The sequence below is a fragment of the Lissotriton helveticus genome, chromosome 3_1 (genome assembly GCF_964261635.1).
Source record: "Lissotriton helveticus chromosome 3_1, aLisHel1.1, whole genome shotgun sequence".
Classification (NCBI taxonomy): Eukaryota; Metazoa; Chordata; class Amphibia; order Caudata; family Salamandridae; genus Lissotriton; species Lissotriton helveticus.
Genome location: NC_136061.1, coordinates 1,422,447,294 through 1,422,474,831, shown reverse-complemented (window position 1 = coordinate 1,422,474,831; position 27,538 = coordinate 1,422,447,294). Strand labels below are relative to the sequence as shown.

Sequence of the window (27,538 nt, the reverse complement as noted above, 5' to 3'; positions counted from 1 at the left end):
CATTCAATTTGAGGTGATTTATTGCCAGCCATGGTTTGGTGGTCTTAAGAGTATTGTTGAGTAAACTAATGTCGTCCAAGGTGTTGATCTTGAGGTAGAGTTGAGTATCGTCTGCATACATGTGGAATTGCACGCAATAGAGATATTGATTTGTGTGGACCCTAATCATTTTCAATACATTTGGCCCCAGCAGGCAAACACGCATTTCATATTCACCCTTCCTGCTGGGGATTCATTGCTTCACGGTGGTCACAACTTCATTTGACTTGCTTACACTGGGATACACAATTCGGACATTCTTTCACATGGCACGGTTTTCAGTGAGTTTGTATTCACTCATAAAAGTTCAACTTACAGAAACACGGAGGTTGTTTACTGACGCTTGCGCAGCAGTTCTAAACTATTTCTTGAACCAGAACCAATTAGGCAATTGGATTGTATTTGTATACCTGGGACAAGATGATTGCTTAGTAATTTCCCCAGACTTTCTTGTAAAACATAGCTCCCACAGATGAAGGGCTCCTCCGATTCCCTGGAGTTGATGCTTTTCTCCAAGGAAGACTAAATAAACATCCAGTGGGCTCTCTCGAATTGCAGCTGACCAGGCACGGGTTTGGTGTAGCGGGGGATGGCACTTGGCTTTTCTAAGGGCTAAGCAGTGCTCAGCAGCAGCACAGATACAACTGGCGGCTTAATGCTTAGTATAACAGCCGATTGCTCTATGCCTGTGTTGAACTGGTACGGATAAGGTGAACATGTTCAAACTATCAGTGTGTTCGAATGTCAAAATGGATACATAATGCTATAGTGGAACACTCTGCATAATTTGGTCCTCTTTTCCTGGCTAATTCCAGTGGCTCTGATAACCTGCTGCCATCCAGCTCTACGGTGCGATTTGCCATCGTTCACTATTGAAGCACCATAAAAATACGTTGTCTGAGTGCACTGCTTGAGAGTTGCAAAGGGTGCATATGTAATGGAACTGGGGCTCAGTAGATGTTCTAGCACCAAGGATAATGTGCTGCATGGCTAAAAACGTAAAAGGTCTCAAAAGCGAGACCTATTGGCTATGCCAATGCTTGTTTAGTATTTTTACAGCCAACTGAGCAGCCTTTGTGACATTGCAATGTTCTACCCCCCTTTTCCCCTTCTTATAGAAATCCGTTGGCGCAAATTAGGACAAGTTTGATGGTACCTGTACCCTGCCCTCCTTAATAGACCCATTTGAAGACTGCCACCTTATCGCCCTAATCAGTGAGTGCCTACCTTGTTGATCACTTGTTGCCCAAGTGTGTAGCCTGCTATGAGGGAAGAAGGGGTGTGCGCCATTTCTTGCCTACCCCCTAGCCCCAGGGTTTGCGCCAGATTATGGCTCCAGCTCAATAAAACCTTGTTCTCATGTTGGGTCTCTGAACTTTCGGTTAGGCTGGCTGCCTCCTAGATTACCAAAGCTTGGGTGCAGGACCAGCATGAGCTTCGTTTTTCCCCTATCGGAAGGGCATCACATCCTCTTGGGTCTATTGCACTGGATGAGATCTTGCATTCATTTCTTAACAGGAAGGAACTTAATTCTACAAGCATCAAAAGTGGTTTGCTTTTAACTCCCTACACTAAAATACCCCCTCTAAATACCTCTCCCTTCTGTTCACTGCACAGCCTCCTGCCCTGCGACTTAATTCTTTGATGCGCATTATGGTGGAAGGGATAAGACGACTGGTGTGTTCCAGGTTGCCTAATTCGTAGGCAACTCATCGCAGCCCTTGGGCCAGAGTTGGTTATATGTACCTGGGCCTTTACACTCCAGATAGTGGGTGGACAGGCGCATGTTTCCTTCCATATACCTTAAAGTTCCTGACATGTTTTTGCCGCCGAAATCTGACCAAACGTTGTCACTAATCGGTTTCTGTGTTCTCTTTTAGACTGCTTAGCTCTTTGAACTTTTCCATGTCAAGCCCCTTGTATATTCCACGCTGGGGCGTTTAAAAGAGTTCCCAAACTTAGTTTTCCCTGATGATGTCACACCCGTGTGAAATCCTTTTTTCCTCACGAGGTCAGAGCCACTAAGTCACCCAGCCCTGCTGGAGCACATTCTCTCCCTTCTCAGGGCAGTCGTCCACATTTTATGATTGATTGTTGCTTCTTTAAGATTCCTAACTGCCGTGTTATTCAATTCTAAGCTCTTTTCGTTGTATATTTTAGAGTGATCGTGTATTCGCTGTTTTTCCCCAATGGCAGAGAGATTTCACCGATGTACATTAAAACTATTTAATCTTTTTGCAATTTTACTGATTGTGAGTTTTAGTTCTCACAAGAGATGATGTAATACATAGTAAACATTAGGAGGGTGTATTTTGAACGTCTGCAATCCTGCAAAGGCCTTGCTAAAGGAGGAGCAAAGTATAGATATCTTAGGATGGATGGATACCGCAGGAAACGTGTACGCAAGTGTGCGTTCATGAGGACATTCACAAGTGTGAGAGGACACGTGCGTTGTTAACATCTCATCAAGGCCGATCTGGCTCTGCTCATGCCACTACTGAAATGAGGGGGCATAGAGATCCAATTTCAGATCTCGCTTTGACCTACGAGTTGAAATTAAACCAACTATTAAGATGGCGGTATTTGAAATGAAAGTCATTCCAGTTGAACCAATTCTACTTAGCTGTACCTAAAGCTGGCAGAAAAGGGTAAACCGGTAGCGGTAAAAATACAATTAAGTATGTTGGTGAACAGTTCCATAGTTTCTTACTGTCTTCATAAGGCTTTAAGTTTGGATGAATACAATGACGAATATTAAGGCTTTGAAGTGTAATCTTGTACTCGCAGAATGTTTGAAGTAAAGTCTGTAGCTATAAATTCTCATGAGTCCAGAAGATAAAACTACGTTCTAATACTTAATCATTCAGGCCATTAATTGTTGCGACTGTTTTACTTTTTTCTGTTTTACTTTTTTCTGTTTGTGGTACGTTCGCATCCCATTAGGTAGTATGTACTGGGCATGTTTTCAAGTATGATTTGAAAATGTGAGACCAAGTAAAGTATGGACCTTCGATTTGGGCTGAATTCAATGCACTTCACCTCACCATTATGGGAAAGAGTACTGTTATCTTCAAACTTGACTGTTTTTCACTGTATCTCAGTGAAATTTCTGTTCCTTGTGGTTTATTGTTTAAACATTTTAGGGGCCTTTGCTGTACTCGCCCAGTTTATCTTCCTTACGTGGTCCACAGGAGACCGTGCTTACCAGATTTAAAACTTTAAAAAAATAACTTTAAAGTGTTTTGCAACCTCCTTTTTGCAAACTGTGGAACAAGTGCAGATGGAAAGGTGATTGGAGTCACCTTGGTACTCCTTTTGCTAGAGTTACTGATTGATGATCACAAACGTTGTATATGAAAGTAGACTGTAAGATGGAGGACCCTCTCTGCCCATAGAATGTAGGTTTATCCCATCTCCACTTCTTTTGTGCTTGAGCTGTGTGGCCTGTCTGGGTAGGATACACTTGGTTTCCAGTGGCAGCGGCCCTCCGGAGCATATCCTTTGTTCTGGGTGCACTTAACCACCGTATCATGCAATGCATGCTGGGAGCTGGGCAAGCCTGCTCCAACCACCAACAGCCACACCCTGTTAGAAGAAAAAAAAACTACTGCAACGTGAGTGATTGGATTTTGCACTGCTAAAATGCAGTAACTGGAATCAGCAGTGGGCTGGCACCCCTCTGCCTTGGAATAGAAATATATGCTGGAGTCCTGCTCTGTGTCCTCATCGGAGACCAGTCTGAACTGCACGGAATAGGATTCTGGAAGATTTCAGAGGATGCCTCCTCTGAAGTAGTTGTAAGACCCAAGAAACCCTGTCAGTTTCTATTCTCCTGCTCCACTGCAGCTGGATGAATGGCCCATCCTGCCATCTAATCCAGCAAAACTTAATTGAATTGTCTAGAAGTCTTTTCTACTTTTCACCAGTGATCAGATGACAACTATGAAGTCATATGTTCCTAGTGTTGGTGAGCCTTCTTTCTGGTAATAATACCTCCCAGAACTACCTAACCATTTGTTTACCTTTGCGGGAATCCCTATCACCCTTCGACATCCCTGATATCGCTAGCTACCCACCATTTGATGCTAACTGGCTACTAGATTTTTAGTCTGGGTGCTGGTGGTAGAGTTCCTGAGCAGCACTTGGAGAAACTGGACTGTGAAGAGGTCTAGCACCTGGCTGGCTTGCTTGATAGTGGAATCCATAGCTTAGAGGTTCCAGAGAGCTTCCTTGTTTATCCCTTAATTTGGGTAGATACACATACCATTTCCATCTTTGTGTCACCACTCAGCCTGACTACTTTAATTTATAGGAAATATTTTTCTTAGGTCAAAGCTGTTGCACAAGTGTCAATAGCACCCTAGTTTCACAAGGTGGCTGACACTTTTGTAATTGGTAAACCCTGTTCAGATTTTATTGATCAACATATTAAAACTCATATGCGAAGTTGGGAAAATATATAAATGGTTTAAGGCTTTGTCAAAGTTCAACGAAATTACCTGAACTATGTTGCATAATTAATAGTGACCAACCAGAACCATCCGTTTTGGCAGGATAATGGATTCTGCGATCCCCTCCTGCCGAGTCGCTTTGGCCCATTATTTCAATGAAAGACTATCACAGTCCAATTTTGTAAACACCACATTACAAATAATGCTTTGATAGTTATCATTTTAATGATTGGATGCCTTAAGTTTTGTGTTACTTGGATTTTCAGGGTAAGTACTTTGTCGAAGGATTTTTATTTTTTAAAGTTTTTACTTTTTACTGTATATTAAATGTTAATGTAGTATTTTGTAAATACATATTCTAGTGGAAGTTTCTATCTTTATCAAGATTGAGTCTCCACCCTTGCCCTCTATAACTGCTCTACCTAGCTACCTGAGACATCAAAGAAGCTGTGGAGTCTCAGTTTTCCGTCTCAAACCAGGTCTAGTTCGCAGGTAAGACCTGCAATCTCAACTTACTTGACTATATAGGCGATTCCCATACATTTAGATCTTTGGGAAAAATTCTAACAGTAACTCTGGTTCCCATAAATTCAGAGATTTTGGCAAAATGCCTCAGAAACTCAGGGTTAAATGAACGACCTAGTGAACAGAAAATTGAAATATTGAGCATGCGTGTGCCATTGTCATTTTTCGAGACCGTGCCTGCACATTTTACGTTATAAATCATCAGGGATTGTTTCAACCTTAAAGGGCCCTATAAAAATCTTTTGTACTGCGCATGAATGTTAAAGTGGTTTGTTTCCTTTTTAGGTCCAAGCATACCAGACAGCGCTGCAGTGTGGTTTGTTTACGACACCCTAGGGGCATTCTGAAAGCTTATATGGGAATACATTACGCCTATTGCTTACCATTGACTTTGTGGTTTTTAACTCACATTAGCTTGCTTTCTATTTTCTGACTTTATTTGTTTTTTGGCTGTCCAGTTTGAGTTTGTCTCTTCTGTTGCTCAAACCCTGTTTACTGTAATCTTCCATCAGTACTGGATTTCTGTAAACAGGCCTTTAAATGTTTTTCATATCTTGTCACATTTGCTGTGCATTCAAAGACTGAGGTCAAATGTCAGGCTCTGTCTTCCATAGAGCTTGGTGTTTATTTATTTTTTCTCTGACTTCAGTGTGAAAGGATTTTTGTGACAATCATGCTGGCTAATTGGGGCTCCTTGAGAGACGCCGTACAATTTATTTTTCTTCCCAGCACACAACAAAATGTAAATGAACTGTGCCGACGACCAAAACAAATCCGTACATTAGGTGAGGACATTTCCACGCATTACGTTTGTGCGCTGTATACTTTTATCAATAAAACTGTTTGTCAGTGCAAATGTAATAGCCATTTCAATGGAAGATGTGTTGTCTATAATTGCCGTACGCTACCACACCATGCATACTCCACAATACCTCTCTACTCTGCACCACTTCACACCACTGCCCTTTACTCTGCACCACTCCACAGTACGCATCACGGCTCACTCTACTATGCACCACTCAACGTCTCTCTCCTCTGCACCCCTCCATGCCAGTGCACTCAATCCCACACTACTCTATTATGCACCACTGCAGTCTTCGCCACTGCACTCTAGACCACTCTGTCCCACTGCACTCTGACACCCTACTCTGTAACAATGCACTCAATGTCGTTTACTCTACTCCAGTGCTCTCTATTTTGTACCACTCCACTGTATGCACATGCACTCTATGCCAATCCACTCTGCCACTCTAATCTACTCTTCACCACTGCACTCTACTCCACTCTACTGTATACCACTGTACACGAACGTGCACCACTGCACCCTATGAAACAAGTCAATCTTCGCCACTGCACTCTGGCACTACATTCTACGCCACTCCAGTCTACTCTGCACCTATGTACTCTATGCCACTCTACTCTGCACCACTCTACGCCAATGCACTCCTCGCCACGCTAATATACACCACTGCATTCTCCGACCGTATACTCTGCAACACTGCACTCTACTTTATGCCGCTCTCCTTTGCAATGGCACTCTACTCTGCACCTCTCTACTCTGCTTCTGCACTCCTCTCTGCACCACTCCACTCTACTCCCCTTTGTCACTTCACTCTACGTCACTTTATTCTGCAATACTGCTCTTTATGCCACTGAACTCTGTGCCACTCTACTCTGCATCGTTCCATTCTTTGCCCATCCACTCTAAGCCACTCTAATCTGCTCTGCACCACTGCGCTCTACGACACTTTTTGCTATTGCACTCTACACCAGTGGTTCCCAAACTTTTGACTCCTGAGGACGCCCATTGAGTCACCACTGGAAGCCGGGGACCCCCAAGCAATTTGTACGATTAAAGTTCAAATATTAAAACAGTAATTCGAAAAAAATACACACGTGTGCACACAAAACAAATACTCAAAGTACTAAGGATTTTGGGGCCAGATGTACGACCATTTCATTTAGCGCCTCGCAATTGGCGACCCATTGCGAGTGGCAAATTGCGAGTCACTAAATGAAATGTGCAACACTGTTTAACAGTTTGGGATTCCCAATGGGGTCGCAAATTGCGAGGTTCATTAATATAAATGAGCCTCTCGCAATTTGCGAGCCCATTGGGAATGCCAGCCCTCCCAGGTATTGTGGCCCGCTGGGCTCTGCAGGCCACCATGTCTGGGACTCCGTTTAAATAAAGCAGTTAAAAAAAATAAAAACGCAGCCAGTTTACCATGCATATACATAAAAAGAAAATGAAACGCTTTCGTTTCATTTTGTAAGGGTAGGCAGAGGTCCCTGGGACCACTGCCTGCCCTTAAAACATTATTTTGCATGCATTTGCAAAGGGAAAGGGGTCCCCTGGGGACTCCTTCCCATTCGCAAATGCATTACATCTACTTGAAGTAGGTGGTAATTGCGAGTGTTTTACGACCGCAAAACATTTGTACATGGTTTTGAGATTCGCTATTTGGAAGGGAATGCCCCTTCCAAATAGCAAGTTGCAAAACATATTTAGCGAGTCGCAAACAAATTGCGACTCGCGAAATAGGCAATGTACATGGACCAATAGGTTTTTGCATGCACAAACAGGTTCATGAACCCGTTCGCGCATATAAAACCGGATCGAACATCTGGCCCTTAGTATTTCATATTGAAGTAATAGCCCCAATTTCATGTGTATTTCATTTGTTTTATAGCATCTCTCATACCATTGTGGGATGTCAGAGCACTTTACATCACACACATATAGAGACATTGAATCATACATGTAAATCAGTGTGTATATAAAATGTTTAAAGAGTGCTTGGTCTGGAAAAGCACAAACTCAGAATTCAGAAGATAGTGCAGTGGCTAGCACTGACTTTAACATTAAAAATGTATTTCCACCCAAATAAATCTTTTTAGCAGCATCAGGATAATGAATAACTGGGAAAGAACATAAGTTACTAACTGGTACCATGCAGTTTGCAAGCAGCTCTTTGATGACAGTTTATAGGTCCCTCTGCTACATTACGATTGACACTTATGAAGTGCACAGTAACGAAAGAATCTGTGACAAAAGCAGTAACCATGAACCTATGCACATAAAATACTGCTTTTTAAAATGCATGTTACGCGTTCTTTGCAGTAGGCACATTAACCCTCTGTGCTACATTAGTTAACTCAAAGCTGCCACTGAACAAAACTCTCCTCATGCTCCAGCAGGTACATTAATCACTGGCATAATCTTGACACTTTTATTGTTGTTGGAAAGCTGCTAATTATACAAGAAACTTCTCTGCTTTTAAAACTGTTGCCTACTGGGAATGTGTCACGGACCCCTGGGGGTCCGCGGACCCCAGTTTGGGAAACACTGCTCTACACCACTTCATTTTACTCTGAAACAATCTACTCTATGCTACTGCAGTCTATGCACTCTATTCCGTCCTGCGCCATATCACTCTCCTTCACTAGACACTACACCACTCTATTATGCACTGCTGCACTCTGCCACTCTACACCACCTTACTCTACTCTGTAACACTACTCTATGCCATGCCACTGCACCCTATGCCTATATACACTATGCCACTGCACTATACTCTACACCACTCAACCCCACTGCAAACTAATATGCACCACTGCACTCTGCGCCACTTCACTCTACGTCTCCATACTCTGCACTACTCTACACCAGTGCACTCTACCCCACTCTTTTACACACCACTGCACTCTTCGCCACAGCACTGTACCCCCCCCCCCCCTCAGTTTAGGACTCTCTACTCTGCACCACTCAACTCTACTCCACAACACTGCGCTCTACAACAAAGTACTCTATACCACTCCAGTGTACCCTGCTCCTCTCCACAATGGCCCACTCCACTATACCCTGCTCCTCTCCACAATGCCCCACTCCACTGTACTCTGAAACAATAAACTCTAAGCCACTGTACTCTGCCGCTCCACTCTGCACCCCTCCAGACCACTACTCTACACCACTGCACTTTACCCTGCACCACTCCACTTAAATCGACTCTGAAACTATCTACTCTATGCCACTGCATTCTACGCCACTCTATGCTGCGCCACTCTAGGCAACTCTAAACTGCTGCACTCTACACCAGTGCACTCAGAACTGCTTTACTCAAAACCAATGAACCCTACCCCACTACACCTATGCCACCTACTTTGCCCCACTGCACTTTACCCACTATACTCTACAACATCCTAATCTATTCCTCTCTACGCCACGCCGCTCTACTGTACGCCACTCCACTGTACCCCACGCCACTGTACTGTACCCCACTCTGCACTACGCCACTGCCCACTATGCTACACCACTGTATTCCAATTCCAATGCTCTCAACACCACTTTACTAAAAACCAATGCACCCTACACCACTGCACCTACACCAACTAGTTTGCACAACTGCTCTGAACGCCACTACTGTTCAACATTCCACTCTAAGTCACTGCATGTTACATCACCTTACACCATTTCGCTGTACGTCACTGCATTCTACACCACTCTGTTCTACTCCACACCACTGTACTCTCCATCACCGCTCTCTGCACCACTCTACTCTGTACTGCTCTATGCCACTGCACTTTGTCACTGTACTCTATTCTGCACCCCTCACCTCTACGCTACTCTACTGCACTCTGCACCGCTGCACTCTACGCCACTCTACATCTCCACACTTTACCCTGCACTACTCCACTCTACCGTACACCTCCAATCTATGCCACTTCACTCTACTCTGACACAATCTACTCTACACCACTCTACTCTGTGCCACTTTACTCTATGCCACTCTACATGTCTGCACTTTGTTATTGCTCTCTACACAAATTTACTCAAAACGAAGGGTGGCGGAATTTGCGTAATCGCGTTACGCAAATCTCTGCGAAACGGTAAAAAATCTCCGCGAACACGCGGAATGCTTGTTCGCGATGCTTTTTTCCTGTTCGCAATTGCTGTTTGCGTGCTCGGTGGGAAATATCTTGCGAACACACGTTTTGAGAACGCGAACAAGCAAAACTTTCGCAAAGTCGCGGAACTCAGATTTTTGGGCAATTTTGCGTTCTTCGTGGAACGCGAAATTCTGCAAAATCCGCGAGCGGAACAGAATTTACTGCCCAGGCCTACTCAAAACCAGTGCACTCTATGCCACTGCTCTCTATACCAATTTACTCTGCACACCTGTACTTAATGCCACTTGACTATAAGCCACTCTGCGACAGTACACTCCATGATAGTCCACTCTTTAATGTTCTACTCCATTAAACTGTGCTCCAATGACACTCTATGCTACTCCACTCTACAGCACTCTACGCCATTCTAAGAAATTACCCCACTGTACGATACTCTACACGACTGCCGCTATGCCACTCTACTCAACTGTATTCTATGACTCGTTACTCCACTTGACAATCTACTCTGATCTCCACCTCCCTACTTTACCACACTTTACGCTGCACCCTCCTCACCACTCAGTTCTACACCATTCCACGACACGATTTGCCTCTCCATTCTGACACATTACTCCATTCTGGCTCTGTACTCCACTCTAGGCCACTCAACTCTGTCTTTCCGCTCTGCGACACTTATCTCCCTCCACAACACTATACGCTATTCCATGACACGACACTTCACTCCTCTCCGTGCCGCTCAACTCTACTAAATGCCACTTCATAACACTCCCACTAGATGCCACTTCATAACACTCCACTTTACAACACTGCCCACCACTCTCCTTTACCCCACTAACTTTTAGCCATGCTGAACAGTTGTCACTCTGGTGAACAACATGGCTAAAACATAGTGGCAAAGCCAATTGCCCTTCCATAGGCGAGACCTATTGGCTTTGCCAGTGTTTGTTTCACTTGCCATTTGTTTGGTACTTCAATGTGTTCTATACGTTTACATGTGCATTTCTGCACAAAGACACGCAGACTTGTGTGTCTTCAGATAGCCGGGCATTTTTTACATGCTTTCATAGCAGATCATTAAAAACATCCTAGAGGATGCACTTAACTATTCTTTTCCCATGAGTACCGACAAAGGGTGTTAAAAATGAAATGAAATGGATTATGAGATCGGCATTGCTGTGGGAGAGAACGAGGAGGGGGCTTTTGGGAGTTTGATATAATTGCTCTAACAAACATTGCGGCTTCCTAGAGTGCATTTTCTAAAGCTATATATATTGCCGGCCTGGGGCCCTTGTTGCCATTGTGACCGATTCTCATTGTCCTCTAAATTGAGATATTTCATTTCCATCTGGTTCTGGCCCCGGTGGAAATGTGCATCTCGGGGATGTAAAGAGCGTGAACAGCGCCGAGACCCGAGGAGGCTTGTGGATTTTAGGATTTAAATTACCATTTGAAATCCATCCCATTTTCACCACCGCGCCTCCCTGTGTGCGTACAGAACTTTCCAACTGAGCCAGCTTAAGTCATGTGGTGTGCCCTACTTTGATCACCGTGTCAGCCAGCTTGTCAGGCCACTTGCACTATTCACATGGGACCGACCCGTTTCTCGTTTGTGTCATAGACACTTTCACCAAGTGGGTTTTTCATTGCTAAATAAGGTGGGCAGGGGGGCACATCTGCCAATTTGTATGCCTTTGGTGTAAGTCTTAATTTATTGTGAATCTTGCTTATTTCACTCCTGTGGTGAAGCTAACCTCGAGGAGCTGAAATAGTTTGGTTTGTGCCTCATTGGTTCCATTTGTGGGCATGCTGATAGCGCACAAAAGCTGTCATTCAAAATAGAATAGAAGATTTTAACGTACATAAATCCGCGTTCTACAGGGAATTCATTCGTACCGAACATTCGTGTTTCATTTGACTTCTCCTTTATCGAGAAAAGCGCTTCCTGCTTAGTACGGTTTAGGTGCTTGAAGCCACGATTTGTGTGAACTTTCCTTCAGCTCTCTCCAACTACAAGAAGATATAAATCTGAGTTTAGCTCTGAATATTTTTTTGTAAAAAGACCTTTAATTTTGTTTTGTTTTTATTTTTTTTATTCACCAGCTTCTCTGGGGAGATTTTCTGCCTATCTTCACTCACCAGCCTTGGGGACCAGAACAATGGCTGCAAACAAAAACAAGAACCAGAGCTCGCTGGTCCTGCACAAGGTGATCATGGTTGGCAGTGGTGGTGTCGGCAAGTCAGCTCTTACTCTGCAATTCATGTATGACGAGGTAAGGTGATTCTGTTGCTATTCCACTAACTACACCTTTTTTTGCTTACCAAGATTTTTATGCTTTTGCCCCAGATGTGTTTTTTTTTAATGGAGGTAACTATTATAGCGATTTTGCACACAATTCTAGCAAAGAGCAATAAAGGACGGGCAGATGTGCTTTCGTTTACAGGTAGAGCTTTCCAAGTGAAATGGAAAAGCCAGATCCTCTTTCTACAGGTATTGACTGAAACCATTGTTGAAGGATTTCCGATGTGATGCTTTCACCAAGATGGCAATAAAAAAATGCAAGAAGACAAGACTCCAAACTTCTTTCTAGGAATCCATAAATGGAAATTCATGCTGGTTTAAATATGTCTGGCCCCATCCTTCCTTCAGTGCAGGAAAGAACCGAAGAATCCTTTTCACGAGCAGCATCGAGTCATATGGTAAACCTCTCCGCAGCTGAACTCTTGAGTGTCTAACCTCCCCCAGCCCCTTGACTCTTGCACCCTAACCCTCTGCAACCCCCCCTTTCCGTCTTCCTTCTTTAGCACCTTTTACTTTCTCCCTCCCTTTTCTCCCAGACCCAGCGCCTACCTTACTGCCCAAAACTTGCTTCATTGTTTGCAACTAGATTTGCTATGTCTGTCCCTAGAGTATGCAGATTGTCAATATTGTACTCTGTCGAACCTCAGTGTACTTTACTTTCATGTGCTGTACTTTAATCTTTATGCCACGTGGATGTCGATGTTCTACTTTCATTTTCTCCTGGGAAAAATTGGGTGAATTTGGACAAAAATGATGCCCTTGTCTTTTACAGACCCTTTTATTAGATGCTATTCAAGACTCCATAAAGTTATTTCTTATGCTCGTTTTTCTAATCCTGCAGTGTTGGATGACTGTTTCATGTTAGAAATAATGCTGCTTTATAAATTTGCATTTTGGAATTACATGTATTATAAATTAGTTTAACACGGGGAAAAATAGATGAAAGTTTTGACAACGTCTTGAAAATGTTGAAGGACAGCTTTGTGAGGTTCCCAGGCCATGAACTCATTGGTGCACTGACATGTTTGCTTAGGAAGGACTTGTGATAGGGCACTCATGGCTTTCTATATCTTTTTTTCTGTTGATGTATTGCCTTCCTTTATTTAGAAGGTACACCCCACCTGCTATTTCCACCTGTTCACTTTTGAGAATTCAGCCTCCAGACCGTTACAATGCGCTGTACCATGGGATATTCTGAGCCCACATCTTGTTTTAGCTGCTCATTGGGCACAATTATAGCACCCGGTTGTACCCAAGAAATCACCCATTGCTGGTTCTGAAGCAATCTCTTCCTATGTAGTCATCCGGGTATAAGTGCTTTGGTATTAGTGCTGCTGACTGGGAGCCTACAACAATGCTAAACTACTTAAGAAGTTCCTATTGCATTATTATGACCAGTTGTGCATCGTAGGATCCTCACAGATATTCTTGAACCTAGAATATTCCTGCCCATTTGCAGTGACCATTGAACGCTTTCTGTTCAAATATTTCCAGTCAATCTGTTGATTGAGGTAAACACCTCAATGTTCATAAAGAGAGTCCCAAGTTTTTTTAGTTTTTTCTGAATCAGAAAAGGGTATCTTTCATTCGAGTAGGACCACATTGCAGCACTTGATGGCAGGCAATGTTGCACTCTAACCAAATAATCTTTATAACCTACAGACAGTGACAGAAAAATTAAGGAAAAGGTGCCTGTTGGGTCATGAGTGCAGAAGATGCAGATACAAATTCACTGTTTGCTGTAAGAAGCCTGCATCTTCCCTTTCCAGTATGCACTATAGTGGTAGTGTGCCTCACAGTTGCAGTACTTTTTTCTGGCTCATGTGGAGTAGATCGCAGAAAACTCTTGGTTTCTTTACCCTATTTTTTCTTTGACCTTTTTTTCCAACAAAAGTTAGGATTTTTGTGTTACATTCGAGGTCCTACAAGACCATCTTCTTTTTTCACCCACTTTTACTACCAAGAAGAAATTCGTCTGAAAAAATGCCACCACTCTAAGTGAAATGACCCTCATATGCGTGGGAAATGGCTTCTTCAGACCTATATTCTTTGTGTGTGGTATGTCTTCCTCCCTCACACTCAGTTCAAGGATGTACATTTTGTAAAAAAAGATGTAAAAAAGAGCCTGTAAAGACCAAGGAGGCATTTTCCTCAGAGGAAAACTTAAAAATGTACTTCATGTAGAAGTTAAGAAGCCGTTGAGGAAAAAGAGCAGAGAGGGGCTCCCTCTTCTGAGACCAGACCCTCTTGTGATAAAGACTCCCATAGAGGGAGATCTGAAGAACAAAGCGGAAAAAGCATTGCCACCATCATTTATATGTTTTATGTCTCGCATGGCTACCCAAATAGGGATTCCTAGCACTGTAGAAGAAACTGATTTCAGCCTCGGTCAGTCCGGCATTGCCAGTTAGTAAAGCAAAGTCTTCAGATGGTTCCAGAAAATAGCTTTGGAGGGCCTAGTACGAAGTTGTAAAGGAAAGAAATTTAACAAATTTGTTGTCAGATGTGTAAAAGATCCTCCTTCCGGTCTTACACAGGATATCTAAGTAACATTGACCAGTTTAAAGGTTGGCTGAGTGTAGGGATCATTATGGTCACTGCCGCCATTCCCAAGAGCACCAGTCAGCGCCAAGACAGGCATTAGCACTGACCTTCTCGCTGTCAAGTACGATAACAGCACCACTGACTTCGACCCAAAGACCACCCAACATCTCTTCCACCTACGTCAAAGGTAGTGCCGACCCCACAGCTTTCAATTTCGAGCCTATTTTGGGAAATATATGACCCTAAAGTGCCACCAGTCCATGTTGGTCGAGAAGATGGACTTTATTGCTGTGGACGTCAAGATCACTGTCAAGAAACTTTACATCAAGAAAATCATTGTTGAGGCATTCTGAAGCCTCTGTTTTTTCCTGTTTCTTCTGATGATCATCAATCCTATTAGGAGGAAACCTCTTCCATTCTGAGACCAAGGCTGATCATCCCAGCGGAGGACCCTGTACAGGAACCTCTAACACCTCTATACTTACCATCTAGACCTGCTTCACCAATATGCCCTTCAGTGCCAAATACATCTTCATTGCCGCAAGTGCTGCTAGTGGTGCCTAGAGATACATTGAAGTCGCCAGTAACTGATAGATCACCTGGTCAACTTCTCCGAAACACTGTACACAAAATAAAACCTGAAAAGGCTATCTCCTCTTTCAGCTGCAACAACTAGGTTTCATTCCACTGATTCCTATTCAACCTGTATTCCTACTACTCAGCTGTGTCACCTCTTAGTCTGCGATAGATGAGTAACCAAACTCAACATATAACTGTAGACTCCTCAAGCAGCAGTCTCTGTGATAACCGAGACTTTTAAGCTAAGGCCTTCTACAAGACCTAAGTTACCTTTGGTGCCTGGGTTCTCAGAACTTGCAGAGGAGACATTCCTTCTTAATCCATTAACTGTTAAAGCTGCTACACCTTGATTTGTTAAAAGTATTAAGCCTCCCACCAAGTTCCTATTTATCTAGACAGATCCTAAACCAGATTCTGTCATTGTTTCAGCTATGAGGGAGTGGCATGCTTCGGCTACAGTGATTTCAGTCCTTCCTGAAATGGAAAGTAAAATACTTTGTTGTGGGAAGAAATGTTTATAGGTCTGCCACCTTGGCCTTTCAGAAATTTAAATCGGCTGTTTTAGCCAGCTATAATAGAACATTATGGGAATTTCTATCTGTGTTTGCAGATGACTTTCCAAAAAATACAATGCATTTATGTAAATAGTGCAAGCAGGTCAAGCTGTTTCTAATCCATCTATCAATGGTTCGATTGATTCTGCGGACCTTTATCTTACACAGTTTTGCTATGGCATTGCACTTTGAATATCATCCCAGCTTATCTTAACTTTTCTGTAGCCAGATACTCCTTTAACGACCATGTACCTCCTCTCTACTGGATCAATTTTATTTCTGCCTCACTAACTAAGATGGAGCCAATGAAAGAAAGAGGCAGAAACCTTGAAGGATATATGGTTTCAATTAGCGTTGCAGAGATTACAGATAGCCGTTCAGACAGAGGGAGGTATGCCTTAAGTGGTTCTTCTACCCTCCGAGTCAGCAACAACATAGGAATCTATCCCCTCCATTGCCCTTCTACTCTCATTCTCAAGGTCAATAACAAAAAATACAGCAGCAGTCCATCGTAGAAGCAATTTAGAAAGAGGTCACCAACAGCAGCAAGCCCAGTGCCAATTCTCTTACAAATCCTGCTCTTAGTCGAAACCCTTAAAAAACCTACTCCCTCTGCTATGTTTCCCTCTCAGATGAGAAAGACTGTATCAAACCATCCAGCAGAGTGGAGATTGATATCCTCCGACAAATGGCTTTTAAAGATCATCCAGAACGGTTACGCCATCCATTTAAAAAATACAACCTCCATCAATACCTCCTAAGCCAGCACCAAAACATCAATTGCTACAATTAAGAATAGAGGTAAAATATCTGCTTCAAACACTAGCAATAGAAACACTTCTTCCATCTCAAAGAGGTAAATGTATCTATTCAAGATCATTTTGGTTCCCAATAAGAGCACGGAAACAGAATTAAGAACAATCAGAGACCTAAGACAGGCAAACAAATGAATCAAGAAACAAAAGTTCAGGATGCTAGCTTTATACCAGATATATCCACACTTAATGAGATTTGATGTACTCTATGGATCTTGAAGATGTGTACTTTAACATACACTTTGAGGAAAAATCACAGAAAGTCTTTAAGATTCATGAGAGGCAAGGCTCGTTATCAGTACAAAGTCCTTCCTTTTGTGTTGAAGTCTGGTCTGAGAACATTATCCAAATGCATGAGCTAATTTCCAAAGTAAAAAGATTTACATTTATCCTCATCTAGATGATTGATTGTTAAAATCAATCATTGACACTTATAGAGCGCGCTACCTACCCGTAGGGTCTCAAGGCGCTGGGGGGGGGGGGGGGGTGTGCCGCTACTGCTCGAACAGCCAGGTCTTCAGCTTCTTCCTGAAGGAGAGGTGGTCTTGGGTCAGGCGCAGGTCGGTCGGGAGGGAGTTTCAGGTCTTGGCGGCCAGGTAGGAGAAGGACCTTCCTCCTGTAGTCGCTCTTCGGATGCGGGGGACGGCGGCGAGGGCGTGGTTGGCTGATCGGAGGTGGCGTTTGGGAGCGTAGAAGTTGACTCGGCTGTTGAGGTAGCTCGGGCCTTGGTCGTGTAGGGCTTTGTGTGCGTGGGTGAGGAGGCGGAAGGTGATTCTTTTGTTGACGGGGAGCCAGTGAAGGTCTCTCAGATGTCCGGAGATGTGGCTGGTTCGTGGGATGTCGAGGATGAGTCTGGCTGAGGCGTTCTGGATCCGCTGGAGTCTCTTCTGGAGCTTGGCGGTGGTCCCGGCGTAGAGGGCGTTGCCGTAGTCCAGTCGGCTGGTGACGAGGGCCTGGGTGACGGTCTTCCTGGTCTCGGTGGGGATCCACCAGAAGATCTTCCGTAGCATGCGTAGGATGTTGAAGCACGCCGAGGAGACGTTGTTGACTTGCCTGGTCATGGAGAGGGAGGAGTCCAGGATGAAGCCCAGGTTGCGTGCATGGTCTGTCGGTTTGGGTGCGGTGCCCAGGGCGGGGGGCCACCAGGAGTCGTCCCAGGCGGAGGGTGAGGAGCCCAGGATGAGGACCTCCGTCTTGTCCGAGTTCAGTTTCAGGCGGCTGGTCGTCATCCACTCGGCTACCTCTTTCATCCCTTCGTGCAGGTTGGCTCTGGCGGCGGCGGGGTCATTCGTCAGGGAGAGGATCAGCTGGGTATCGTCGGCGTAGGAGATTATGCTGAGGTTGTGTTTGCGTACGATGGCCGCGAGGGGGCTCATGTAGACGTTGAAGAGGGTGGGGCTCAGAGATGATCCTTGAGGGACGCCGCAGATGACTTCGGAGGCCTCTGACTTGTACGGTGGTAGGCGGACTCTCTGTGTTCTTCCGTCGAGGAAGGAGATGATCCATTCCAGTGCCTTCCCCTGGATTCCGGCGTTGTTGAGACGCTGCACTAGGGTGCGGTGGCAGACCGTGTCGAAAGCCGCGGAGAGGTCTAGGAGGATGAGGGCCGCTGTTTCTCCATTTTCCATCAGGGTTCGGATGTCATCGGTGGCGGCGATGAGGGCGGTCTCGGTGCTGTGATTGGCTCGGAAGCCGGACTGTGAGGGGTCGAGGGATCCGTTCGTCTCGAGGAAGGCGGCCATCTGCTTGTTGACGGTCTTCTCGATGACTTTGGCTGGAAACGGGAGGAGCGAGATGGGGCGGTAATTCTTGAGGTCGGTGGGGTCCGCTGTTGGTTTCTTGAGTAGAGCGCTGAGTTCGGCGTGCTTCCAGCTCTCCGGGAAGATGGTGGTGTCGAAGGATGTGTTGATGATGTCTCGCAGGTGGGGTGCGATGACAGCGTCGGCCTTGTTGAAGACGTGGTGAGGGCAGGGGTCGGTCGGTGATCCGGAGTGGATGGAGTTCATCGTGCGGATGGTGTCTTCGGTGCTGATCGGGGTCCAGGCGTGGAGGGTGGTGGTGGGGGGTGGTTGTTCGGTCCTGGTGTGCGTTGGTTGGTTGTTGAAGCTGTTGTGTATGTCCGCGATCTTGTTGTGGAAGTATGAAGCGAGGGAGTTGCAGAGGTCTTGCGATGGGGTGATGTCGTTGTTTCCTGCGCTGGGGTTGGAAAGCTCTTTCACGATGTTGAAGAGTTCCTTGCAGTTGTGTGCGTTGTTGTCCAACCGGTCCTTGAATGCTGTTTTCTTGGCGGCGCGGATCAGCTGGTGGTGTTTCCGGGTGGCAAGTTTGAAGGAGGTCCTGTTGTCTGGTGTCGGTTCCCTTCTCCAGACTTTCTCGAGGGCTCGGCAGTTCTTCTTGGAGCTCTTGAGTTCGTCGGTGAACCATGGGGCCTTCTTGCTGCCGGGTCTGCTAGGCGGGGTCCTCAGTGGGGCGAGTTCGTCCGCGCAGTTGCTGATCCACTTCGTGAGGTTGTCGGCGGCCTGGCTGGGGTTCGCTGAGCTGGCAGGAGGGTGCTGGCTCAGGGAGGTGGCGAGCTGGTCTGCCGTGATCTTGTTCCAGCTTCTGCGGGCGGCCTGTTGCTGGTGTTGGTGGGTCGTTGTTCTCTTGAAGGTGAAGTGGACGCAGCTGTGGTCCGTCCATTGAAGCTCTGTGGCGTGGCTGAAGTCGATGTCTGTGCTGGAAGAGAAGACTGCGTCGAGTGTGTGTCCGGCGAGGTGGGTGGGGGTGGACACCAGTTGCTTGAGTCCCAGGTTGGCGAGGTTGTCGAGCAGGGTGCTGGTGTTGCGGTCGTTGTTGGTCTCCAGATGGAAGTTGAGGTCTCCTAGGAGGATGTAGTCAGCGGAGGGGAGGGCATGCGGGCTGACTAAGTCGGCGATGTCCTCGCTGAATTGCGTGCGTCGTCCAGGGGGTCGGTAGATCAGGGTGCCTCTGAGGGTGGTGTTCGGGTTGGTGTGGATCTGGAAATGCAGGTGTTCGGCGCTGGTCAGAGTGTTGTCGATGCTGGTCGTAAGACGGATGGTGCTCCTGTGGATGATGGCGATGCCTCCTCCCATCTGGTTGGTGTTTCGGTCCCTCCGGACGATCTTGTAGCCCTCTGGGATGGCGATGGCGATGTCAGGAGCTGACAAGGCGTTCATCCAGGTCTCCGTGAGGAAGGCAACGTCAGGGGCTGTGGCGTCTAGGAGGTTCCAGAGTTCGATGGCGTGTCTGTGGACGGAGCGGGTGTTGAGCAGGATGCACTTGAGGTGGGTGCTGCTGGTGTTCGACTTGGCGGGTGCTGGTGCGGGGCAGGTCCGGGTGCAGGTGAACTTGCAGGCGTGGCAGCTGAAAGGTCTGTGGGTACGTCGTGGAGTGGCTTGGTGGCAGTCTGGAAGTCGGCCGGTGTTGAGTGCGATGAGGGTGGCGGCGGAGTACGTCAGGCGGGTCGGTCGGGGTCTTCGTGGGCCAGGGGTCCTGGCGCTGGTCGCGATCCGGTCGCGGACGGGCGCAGACGGGCTTACCTTTGGCGCGCCTTCGGCGCACAATCGGCGCGCCCGCTGCGCGTCAACGCTGCGCGTTCGCACGGTCGCCATTTAAGGCCAAGTGCGCGGGTGGGCGGAGCAGCTGGGAGGCGGGAGCGGGGAGGGAACAGAAGAGAAAAGGGGCGTGGCCACAGGCGGTGGCGGGAGGCGGGAAGCGGGGAGGGAGAGCGGAGGGCGGCGAGGTAGGCGGGCAGACAGGAAGGACACTGGACACAGCAAAGAGGATAAAATTACAATTAACAGGCACAAATGGAGGGAAAAATAAGGCAAAAACAGGAAGGAAAAACGATGGTACAGCACAAGGGAATACAGGCACAATAGACGGGCAAAACAGAGGAAAACAGCTAAAAAAGCGATCGGACGGCACAGAGAAAAACAAGCACAAATTTTGGGCAAAAACACTGGCAAAACCAGAGGGGAGCGGCCAGGCGTCAGCGAGGCCGGCGGCGAGGCAGAGGGCAGGCAGAGGGAGACACACGCAGCAGCTGGTGGCCGTGCGGCGCGGGGGTGTCCCACAAGTACCTTCTACTCATCAAGCACAGTTTGTATTCAACACCACAACCAATTTATTAACACAACTAGGCTTATGTGTCAAAAAAGAGAAGATTATATTATTCTCACTTCATCATCTTGACTACCTAGGAGCCACACTGGATACTAAAAGGGAGGTGTGTGTCCTTCAGAGAAAAGAGTGTCTAACATTTTACAATGACGCCATTTGTTTGACACCACATCCAACTGCTCTCCATATTTCATCTTGTTGGAACCTGAGATGACAGGTCACCTAGGGTAGCCTGGCCTAGGGTAAGACACAATCACTAAAGGCACATGTGTAAAGGTTGCAGAACCACCCAACAGTAAATCAACGCAATTTCACTCAAAAAGGACGCTACACCAATGTTTGGAAAAATACGAGCTTGTTTATAAAAATATACTTTGCTCTCTTGTCTTTTGAAATCTCAGTTTAACACAATACAGTTTGTCATGAAAATATTAACACTCTAAGAATTGCCAAATCTTGACATTAAACAGTTTTCCAATTTACTACACATTACATTCAGTCATAGGTTTTGTAACTTCCTTAAAATTGTTAGAATAGTCACTCTACTTGACTCTATAAGGTTACATCACATTACCGTAGCTCCAAAAGAAGCAGTTTCTATACTTCTCTGGAAAGAGTTTACTCATTTACCCTTTTCCCACTATTCAACCAGAAGAATTGGTGAGCTTTTCTCACTTTAATTGCTCTGTATAGGCTCCTCACCAGTTCTGACAATAGTAAAGGGGGGGGGGGGGGGGGGGGGTTTGGAAGAAGATAGTCTGATTACCGAGGGGAAACCTCCTGTATGGAAAATGGAATCTTAATAGTTCCTTAAAAGAGACTTGATAACATTCCCCAGCATTAGCCCATCTCTTATTTTGCCAATGGGAAGTCTTGTTCCCTTGTAGATGACTCACTGGCCTCCAACTTCCCACTCTCACAACCTCCTTACTTGGTCTCAGTGCGTGGGGCCCCTGAGGCCGGTATCTCTGTCTCGCAGTGAGGGAGAGGAACCAATCTCCTCGGGCTCTCGATGCCGCCCTCCGCCCCTCCTCCCCTGCTCAAGGCCGCTCCTCGTTGAGGCCTGAGTAGGGAAAAGAGACCCACGAACCAGGAAGCGCCGATGCGCACTTCCCGCCACTTCCTCCAGGACCTTCTAATACCACAGAGAAGCGCTGAACTTCGACGTCTCCCCCACAGCGGTGCGACCGCGCATGTGCGGGAGACCAGCGTACCAAGTCCGGAGTCTGCCCCGGCCGCCTGCTGCTGGTAGAGGCTCACCTACGGGCCTGCTCGCTCCTAGGCCCCTCCTGTTAAGGGTTAATGACACTGTCTGGGGCATGCGCGAAGGCGCCTAACTTCGGCAATCAGCCCCGCCTCTCCTCAAGTCAGTAACGCCGCCTCAACACTACAGTTGATGCCCCCGGGGTCCTGCTCACGGCGGAATCGGCGCTGTTCACCAGGAATCCGGCACCCCTCTCCTTTCTCTAGATCACGGGTGAAATAGGTGATTTGCCAGCTACACGTCCGGTAAGGGCCCTCAGGGTCACAAGGGCATTAGCCTTCTTAACCACCCAAGGGGATGGGAAATAGAGCTAGATCTCCTCACGCATAAGCTCCCATTTCCCTTCCCTATCAGGGACCTATTTCTCTCAATACTGGACAGAGGCTGGTGACAGGGGGTGAGGGACACTCTTCCAAAGTCTATTCAACTGGGCAGAGGACTGCGCTCCACAGCGCTGCAGTCTCCTTCTCCTACACACACCCCTTACTTCTAGACTAGGGGATGGACAGGCGCCCAGGGTCTCCAGTAATCCCATACAGCGGGGACAAGTCAAGTAACCCAAGGGAGGAAGGGTGGTGAATCAATAGGTCAACCCTTTGACTATCCTACCCCCACCTTCTGCTACAGCCTGTCCTCCAGCTGACTCTCTCTGGTAAGACAAAATGGCTGACCAGCATTCCGCCTTTTATAGGCTGACCCTCAGAAGTCCAGAAGGGACTAGAGGGTTCTGGAATGCCCTACTCTATCCTATGGGACAGATTCTAGGTTTGTCAGTTGGGACAGTTGGTAGCCACCATTTTGTGACTCCAACTATATTCCTGTCAGAAAAGGCCTCTAGGCCTGAGGTGAAAAACTATGAGGGTGAAAGAGCACCTATCCCCTTGACCAACACCGTGAAAAAGCTAGTGGACACAAAAATTAATAAAGGTATGAGGGGCAAAAAGGGGACAAAATAAATAATAATTTGGAGGGACTACGCAAAAAGTCAGACAGGTCTAACACGCGTCCCCCCCCCAGCTGAAAGTGGGGAGAGCTACCCAACCCCTTGGGAGTCCTCATCACTAAAGCGGAAGTACCTGGAGAGACCGTCTGCATTGGCGTGGTCCACTCCAGGCCGATGTTCCACCCGGAAGTCCATTCCCTGTAGGGAGATGGACCACCTCAACAGCTTGGGATTCTCCCCCTTCATTTGCATCAGCCAACGAAGGGGTCGGTGGTCAGTCTGAACCAGGAAGTGCGAGCCAAACAGGTATGGCCGCAGCTTCTTCAGAGCCCACACCACCGCAAAAGCTTCCCTCTCAATTGCACTCCACTTCTGTTCCCGGGGAAGCAGTCTCCTGGATAAGAAGACCACAGGCTGATCCAGGCCCTCTTCATTCAGTTGCGATAACACTGCCCCAAAGCCATGTTCTGATGCATCTGTCTGGACAATGAACTCCTTGGAGAAGTCTGGGGCCCTCAGGACCGGTGCTGCACACATTGCCTGCTTCAGTTTCTCAAAAGCTTGCTGACAAGCGTTCGTCCAAACTACCCGTCGAGGTTGTTTCTTAGAGGTGAGCTCTGTGAGGGGCGCTACAATAGTGCCATACCCCTTCACAAAGCGACGGTAGTAGCCTGTGAGGCCCAGGAAAGCTCGGACCTCAGTCTGTGTCTTGGTGGGTTCCCAGGCCATGATTGCCTCAATCTTTGCCTGCAGGGGCTGCACTGTCCCCCTACCCATCAAGTGTCCAAGGTACTCAACCGACCCCTGCCCAATCTGGCATTTGCTGGCCTTGATTGTCAATCCAGCTTGTTTCAGGGCCTGGAGAACTGCTTGCAAATGTTGCAAATGGTCCTCCCAACTGCTACTGAAGACAGCAATGTCATCCAGGTAAGCAGCAGAGAAACTCTCCATTCCACAGAGGACCTGATTCACCAGCCGCTGAAATGTGGCAGGGGCATTTTTGAGCCCAAAGGGCATTACACAAAATTGGAAGTGTCCCTCAGGCGTGGAGAAGGCTGACTTTTCCTTTGCTCCATCTGTCAAGGAGATCTGCCAGTACCCTGAAGTGAGGTCAAAGGTACTTAGATATTGGGCAGCTCCTAGCCGGTCAATCAATTCATCCGCCCTAGGGATCGGATGAGCATCAGTCTTTGTAACAGAGTTCAGTCCCCGGTAATCCACACAGATCCTCAGTTCTGGCGTGGTGCCTGGTGGAGCGGCTTTTGGCACTAGCACCACCGGACTGGACCAAGGGCTGTTGGAAGGTCCTATAACTCCCAGCTCTAGCATCTTGGCAACCTCTCCATGGATGCTAGCCTTCACCTTGTCAGACAGCCGGTAGGTCTTCGACTTCACTGGTGGGCTGTCCCCTGTGTCCACATCATGGGTACACAGGTGAGTCCTTCCCGGGACAAGGGAAAACAACGTAGAGTACTGCTCCAGTATCTGGCGGCAGTCCTCCCGCTGTTCAGGAGTTAGAGTGGGAGAGAGAATCACTCCCTCCACTGACCCATCCTTCTCTTGAGACGAGAACAAGTCTGGGAGAGGTTCGCTTTCCGCTTCTTCTTCCCCATCAGTCACCATCATTAAAATGACCTCGGGCCTCTCATGGTGGGGTTTGAGTCGGTTGGCATGAAGCACCCGTAGGGGCTGTCGTGGGGTCTTAAGGTCCACCAGGTAGGTGGCCTTACCCTTCTTCTCCAACACCTCAAAGGGGCCTGTCCAGCGATCCTGGAGGGCACTAAGGTCTCCAGGCTCCATCACCCACACTTTCTGGCCAGGCTCCAATTCCACCTGGTGAGCATTGTGGTCATACCACTCTTTCATGACTGCCTGGCTGGCCTCCAAGTTGTCAGAAGCTTGCTTCCACAACTTCGCCATTTGGCTCCTGAAGGCCAGCATGTAGCTCACCACATCCTAGGGGGGTTTCCTGGGAGACTTCTCCCAACCATCCTTCACCAGGCTGAGAGGACCGCGTACAGGGTGCCCATACAGAAGTTCAAAGGGGCTGAAGCCCACTCCCTTCTGTGGCACTTCCCTGTAAGAGAATAGCAAACAGGGTAGGAGGACGTCCCATTTCCTCCGCAGGCTTTCGGGCAGACTTCTGATCATGCCCTTCAAGGTTTTGTTGAACCTCTCAACCAGTCCATTTGACTGGGGGTGAGAAGGAGTGGTGAACCGGTAGGTCACTCCACACTCCTTCCACATTGCCCGCATGTAAGCTGACATAAAGTTGGTCCCCCTGTCAGACACAACTTCTTTGGGGAAACCCACTCGGGTAAAGATCCCCATTAGGGCTCTAGCCACCACAGGTGCAGTGACTGTCCTCAGAGGAATTGCCTCTGGGTACCGTGTGGCATGATCCACCAGAACCAGGATGAACCTGTGACCAGCTGTTGTTGGTGGATCTAAAGGCCCTACAATGTCGATGCCCACCCTTTCAAAGGGGCTGCTAACGACTGGAAGTGGTTCCAGGGGAGCCTTCAGCTTCACCCCTGTTTTCCCACTGGCCTGGCAGGATACACACGTCCGACAGTAAGTGTTGGACGCCACTTTCATCTGAGGCCAGTAAAAGTGGAGGACAAGCCGAGCAAAGGTCTTGTCCTGACCTAAGTGTCCTGCCAAGGGTATAGCATGAGCCAATTCCAGCAGAAAGGCTCGGTATTGCTGCGGGACTACCAAGGCCCCTGATGAACCAGGTAAGGGTACCTTGGCTTCACTGTAGAGGAGTCCATCCTCCCAGTAAATATGGTAGTGTCCCGTAACATCACCTGCTGCCTGGGCTTCAGCCTGTCGCCTCAGTCCCTCAAGGGTAGGGCACTCCCTCTGCCCCTTACAGAATTCCTCTCTGGTAGGTCCTCCCTCCACATGCCACTCAGCAGGGATGGGTAAATCCTCCAGAGAGTCTACTTCCCCCTCCACGGACTCCTGGTCCACCACCGCAGGTGGCCGATCTGTCACATGGGGTGTGGAAGCCGAAGCAGGCTCTTCCTGTCTTCGGGTCTGTCCCTTTTTGGCAGCGGGTTGGGCCATTGTTCCAGGCTCCAACCCAGGCGAACTCCCTCTCCGGGCAGTCGCAGACCTTGTGCTCACACAGGCCCAGTCAGGTGTACCCAGCATCGCAGAGTGCGTCCGGTATTCCACCTCTCTCCAAGTGTTGTGCTCCATGTCATTCCCCAGCAGACAATCAACTGGCACGGCAGGGCTTACGGCAACTCGAAGTGAACCTGCAACCCCTTCTCACTCAAAGGGAACCTCAGCCACTGGATAGTGGCCCATTCTGCCATCAGCCATCGCGGCGGGGTGGAGTACATTGGGAATCACCTGCTCTGGAGACACCAGTTGACTTCTCACCATAGTCATACTGGCTCCTGTATCTCTCAGAGCCTCCCCTCTCTGGCCATTGATGGTGACCCATTGCCCATACTTAACAGTATTTGGGGGCACCTGGATCTTTGGAACCATCTCCCGTTCTCCCAGGGACACTAAGGTGACACCCGCCCACTTACCCCCCTTATCTAAGGGCAACTCCTCCCCGAGCGCTACACTAGCTACTCCCGGTGGTTTTCCTCCGGTGGGAGGGGGTGGTCTCTTTGGGCATCTGACATCTCCCTTATAATGTCCAACACCACCACACTCAAAACAGTGGAGAACCCTTGGCTGCTGGCCTTGGCCAGGATTAGGGTTTCTGGGCGGGTTTGCCTTAGGGGTGGAACCTGTTCCCTTTCCTTGGAAATTGTTTTGGGGACCTTTAGAGAACTCCCTCTTTTTATCTCCCCCCTCCTTCTTCTGGGGGGCGCCCTGTCCGGCCTTTTGGGAATCCCCTCCAGTCCCCTTTGAGGACACCCGGGTACTTGCCCAGATGTCCGCCTCCTCTGCAAGCTTCCGGGGATTGGTCAGCTTGCTGTCCACCAGGTGTTGGCGCAGCTCGGGAAAACATTTCTCGAGAAGGTGCTCTTTCAAAAATAGATCATACAACCCCTCATAATCCTTTACCTCACTGTCCTTGACCCAGCCCTCTAACGCCTTTCTTGCGTAATCAAGGAAGTCCACCCAGTTCTGGGTGCTCAACTTGTGGCTCCCCCTGAACTTCTGACGGTACCTTTCTGGGGTAAGCCCAAACGTCCTTACCAATGCTAGCTTCATGATGGGGTAGTTGGTTTGCTCCTCTGGTTCCAGGGCCAGCAAGGTGTCCCGACCAGCGGGAGGCATGTACCTATACAAACCACCCCCCAGTGCTTCTCCTGCACCCCATGGGCTCTTAAGGAGACCTCATAGGCAGCCAACCACTTGGCTATGTCATCTCCCTGACTAAAGCTAGCAATGAGATCTTTTGGTAAATAGGGTCTGGACTCCCTGGCTGTCTCTTTAGATTCGCTGCCACCATTCATTACAGGAGAGGGCCCCCGTTGTAGGGCCTGGAGTTCCAACTCTTTCAACCTGAACTCGTGAG

The 27,538-nt window shown here is 47.7% G+C and overlaps 1 protein-coding gene across 3 annotated transcripts in view; it reads left to right on the top strand.

Annotated features, from left to right (window-relative positions):
• The window catches only part of RALB (RAS like proto-oncogene B), a 344,523-nt gene that overhangs the window by 222,479 nt on the left and 94,506 nt on the right, over positions 1–27,538 (top strand). For all 3 annotated transcript variants that reach the window (XM_078682072.1, XM_078682074.1, XM_078682073.1), the window contains one exon: positions 12,027–12,196. In XM_078682072.1, the coding sequence (XP_078538198.1) occupies positions 12,083–12,196 (114 nt within the window). In that variant the 5' untranslated portion in view covers positions 12,027–12,082. The remainder of the gene's footprint in view (positions 1–12,026; positions 12,197–27,538) is intronic.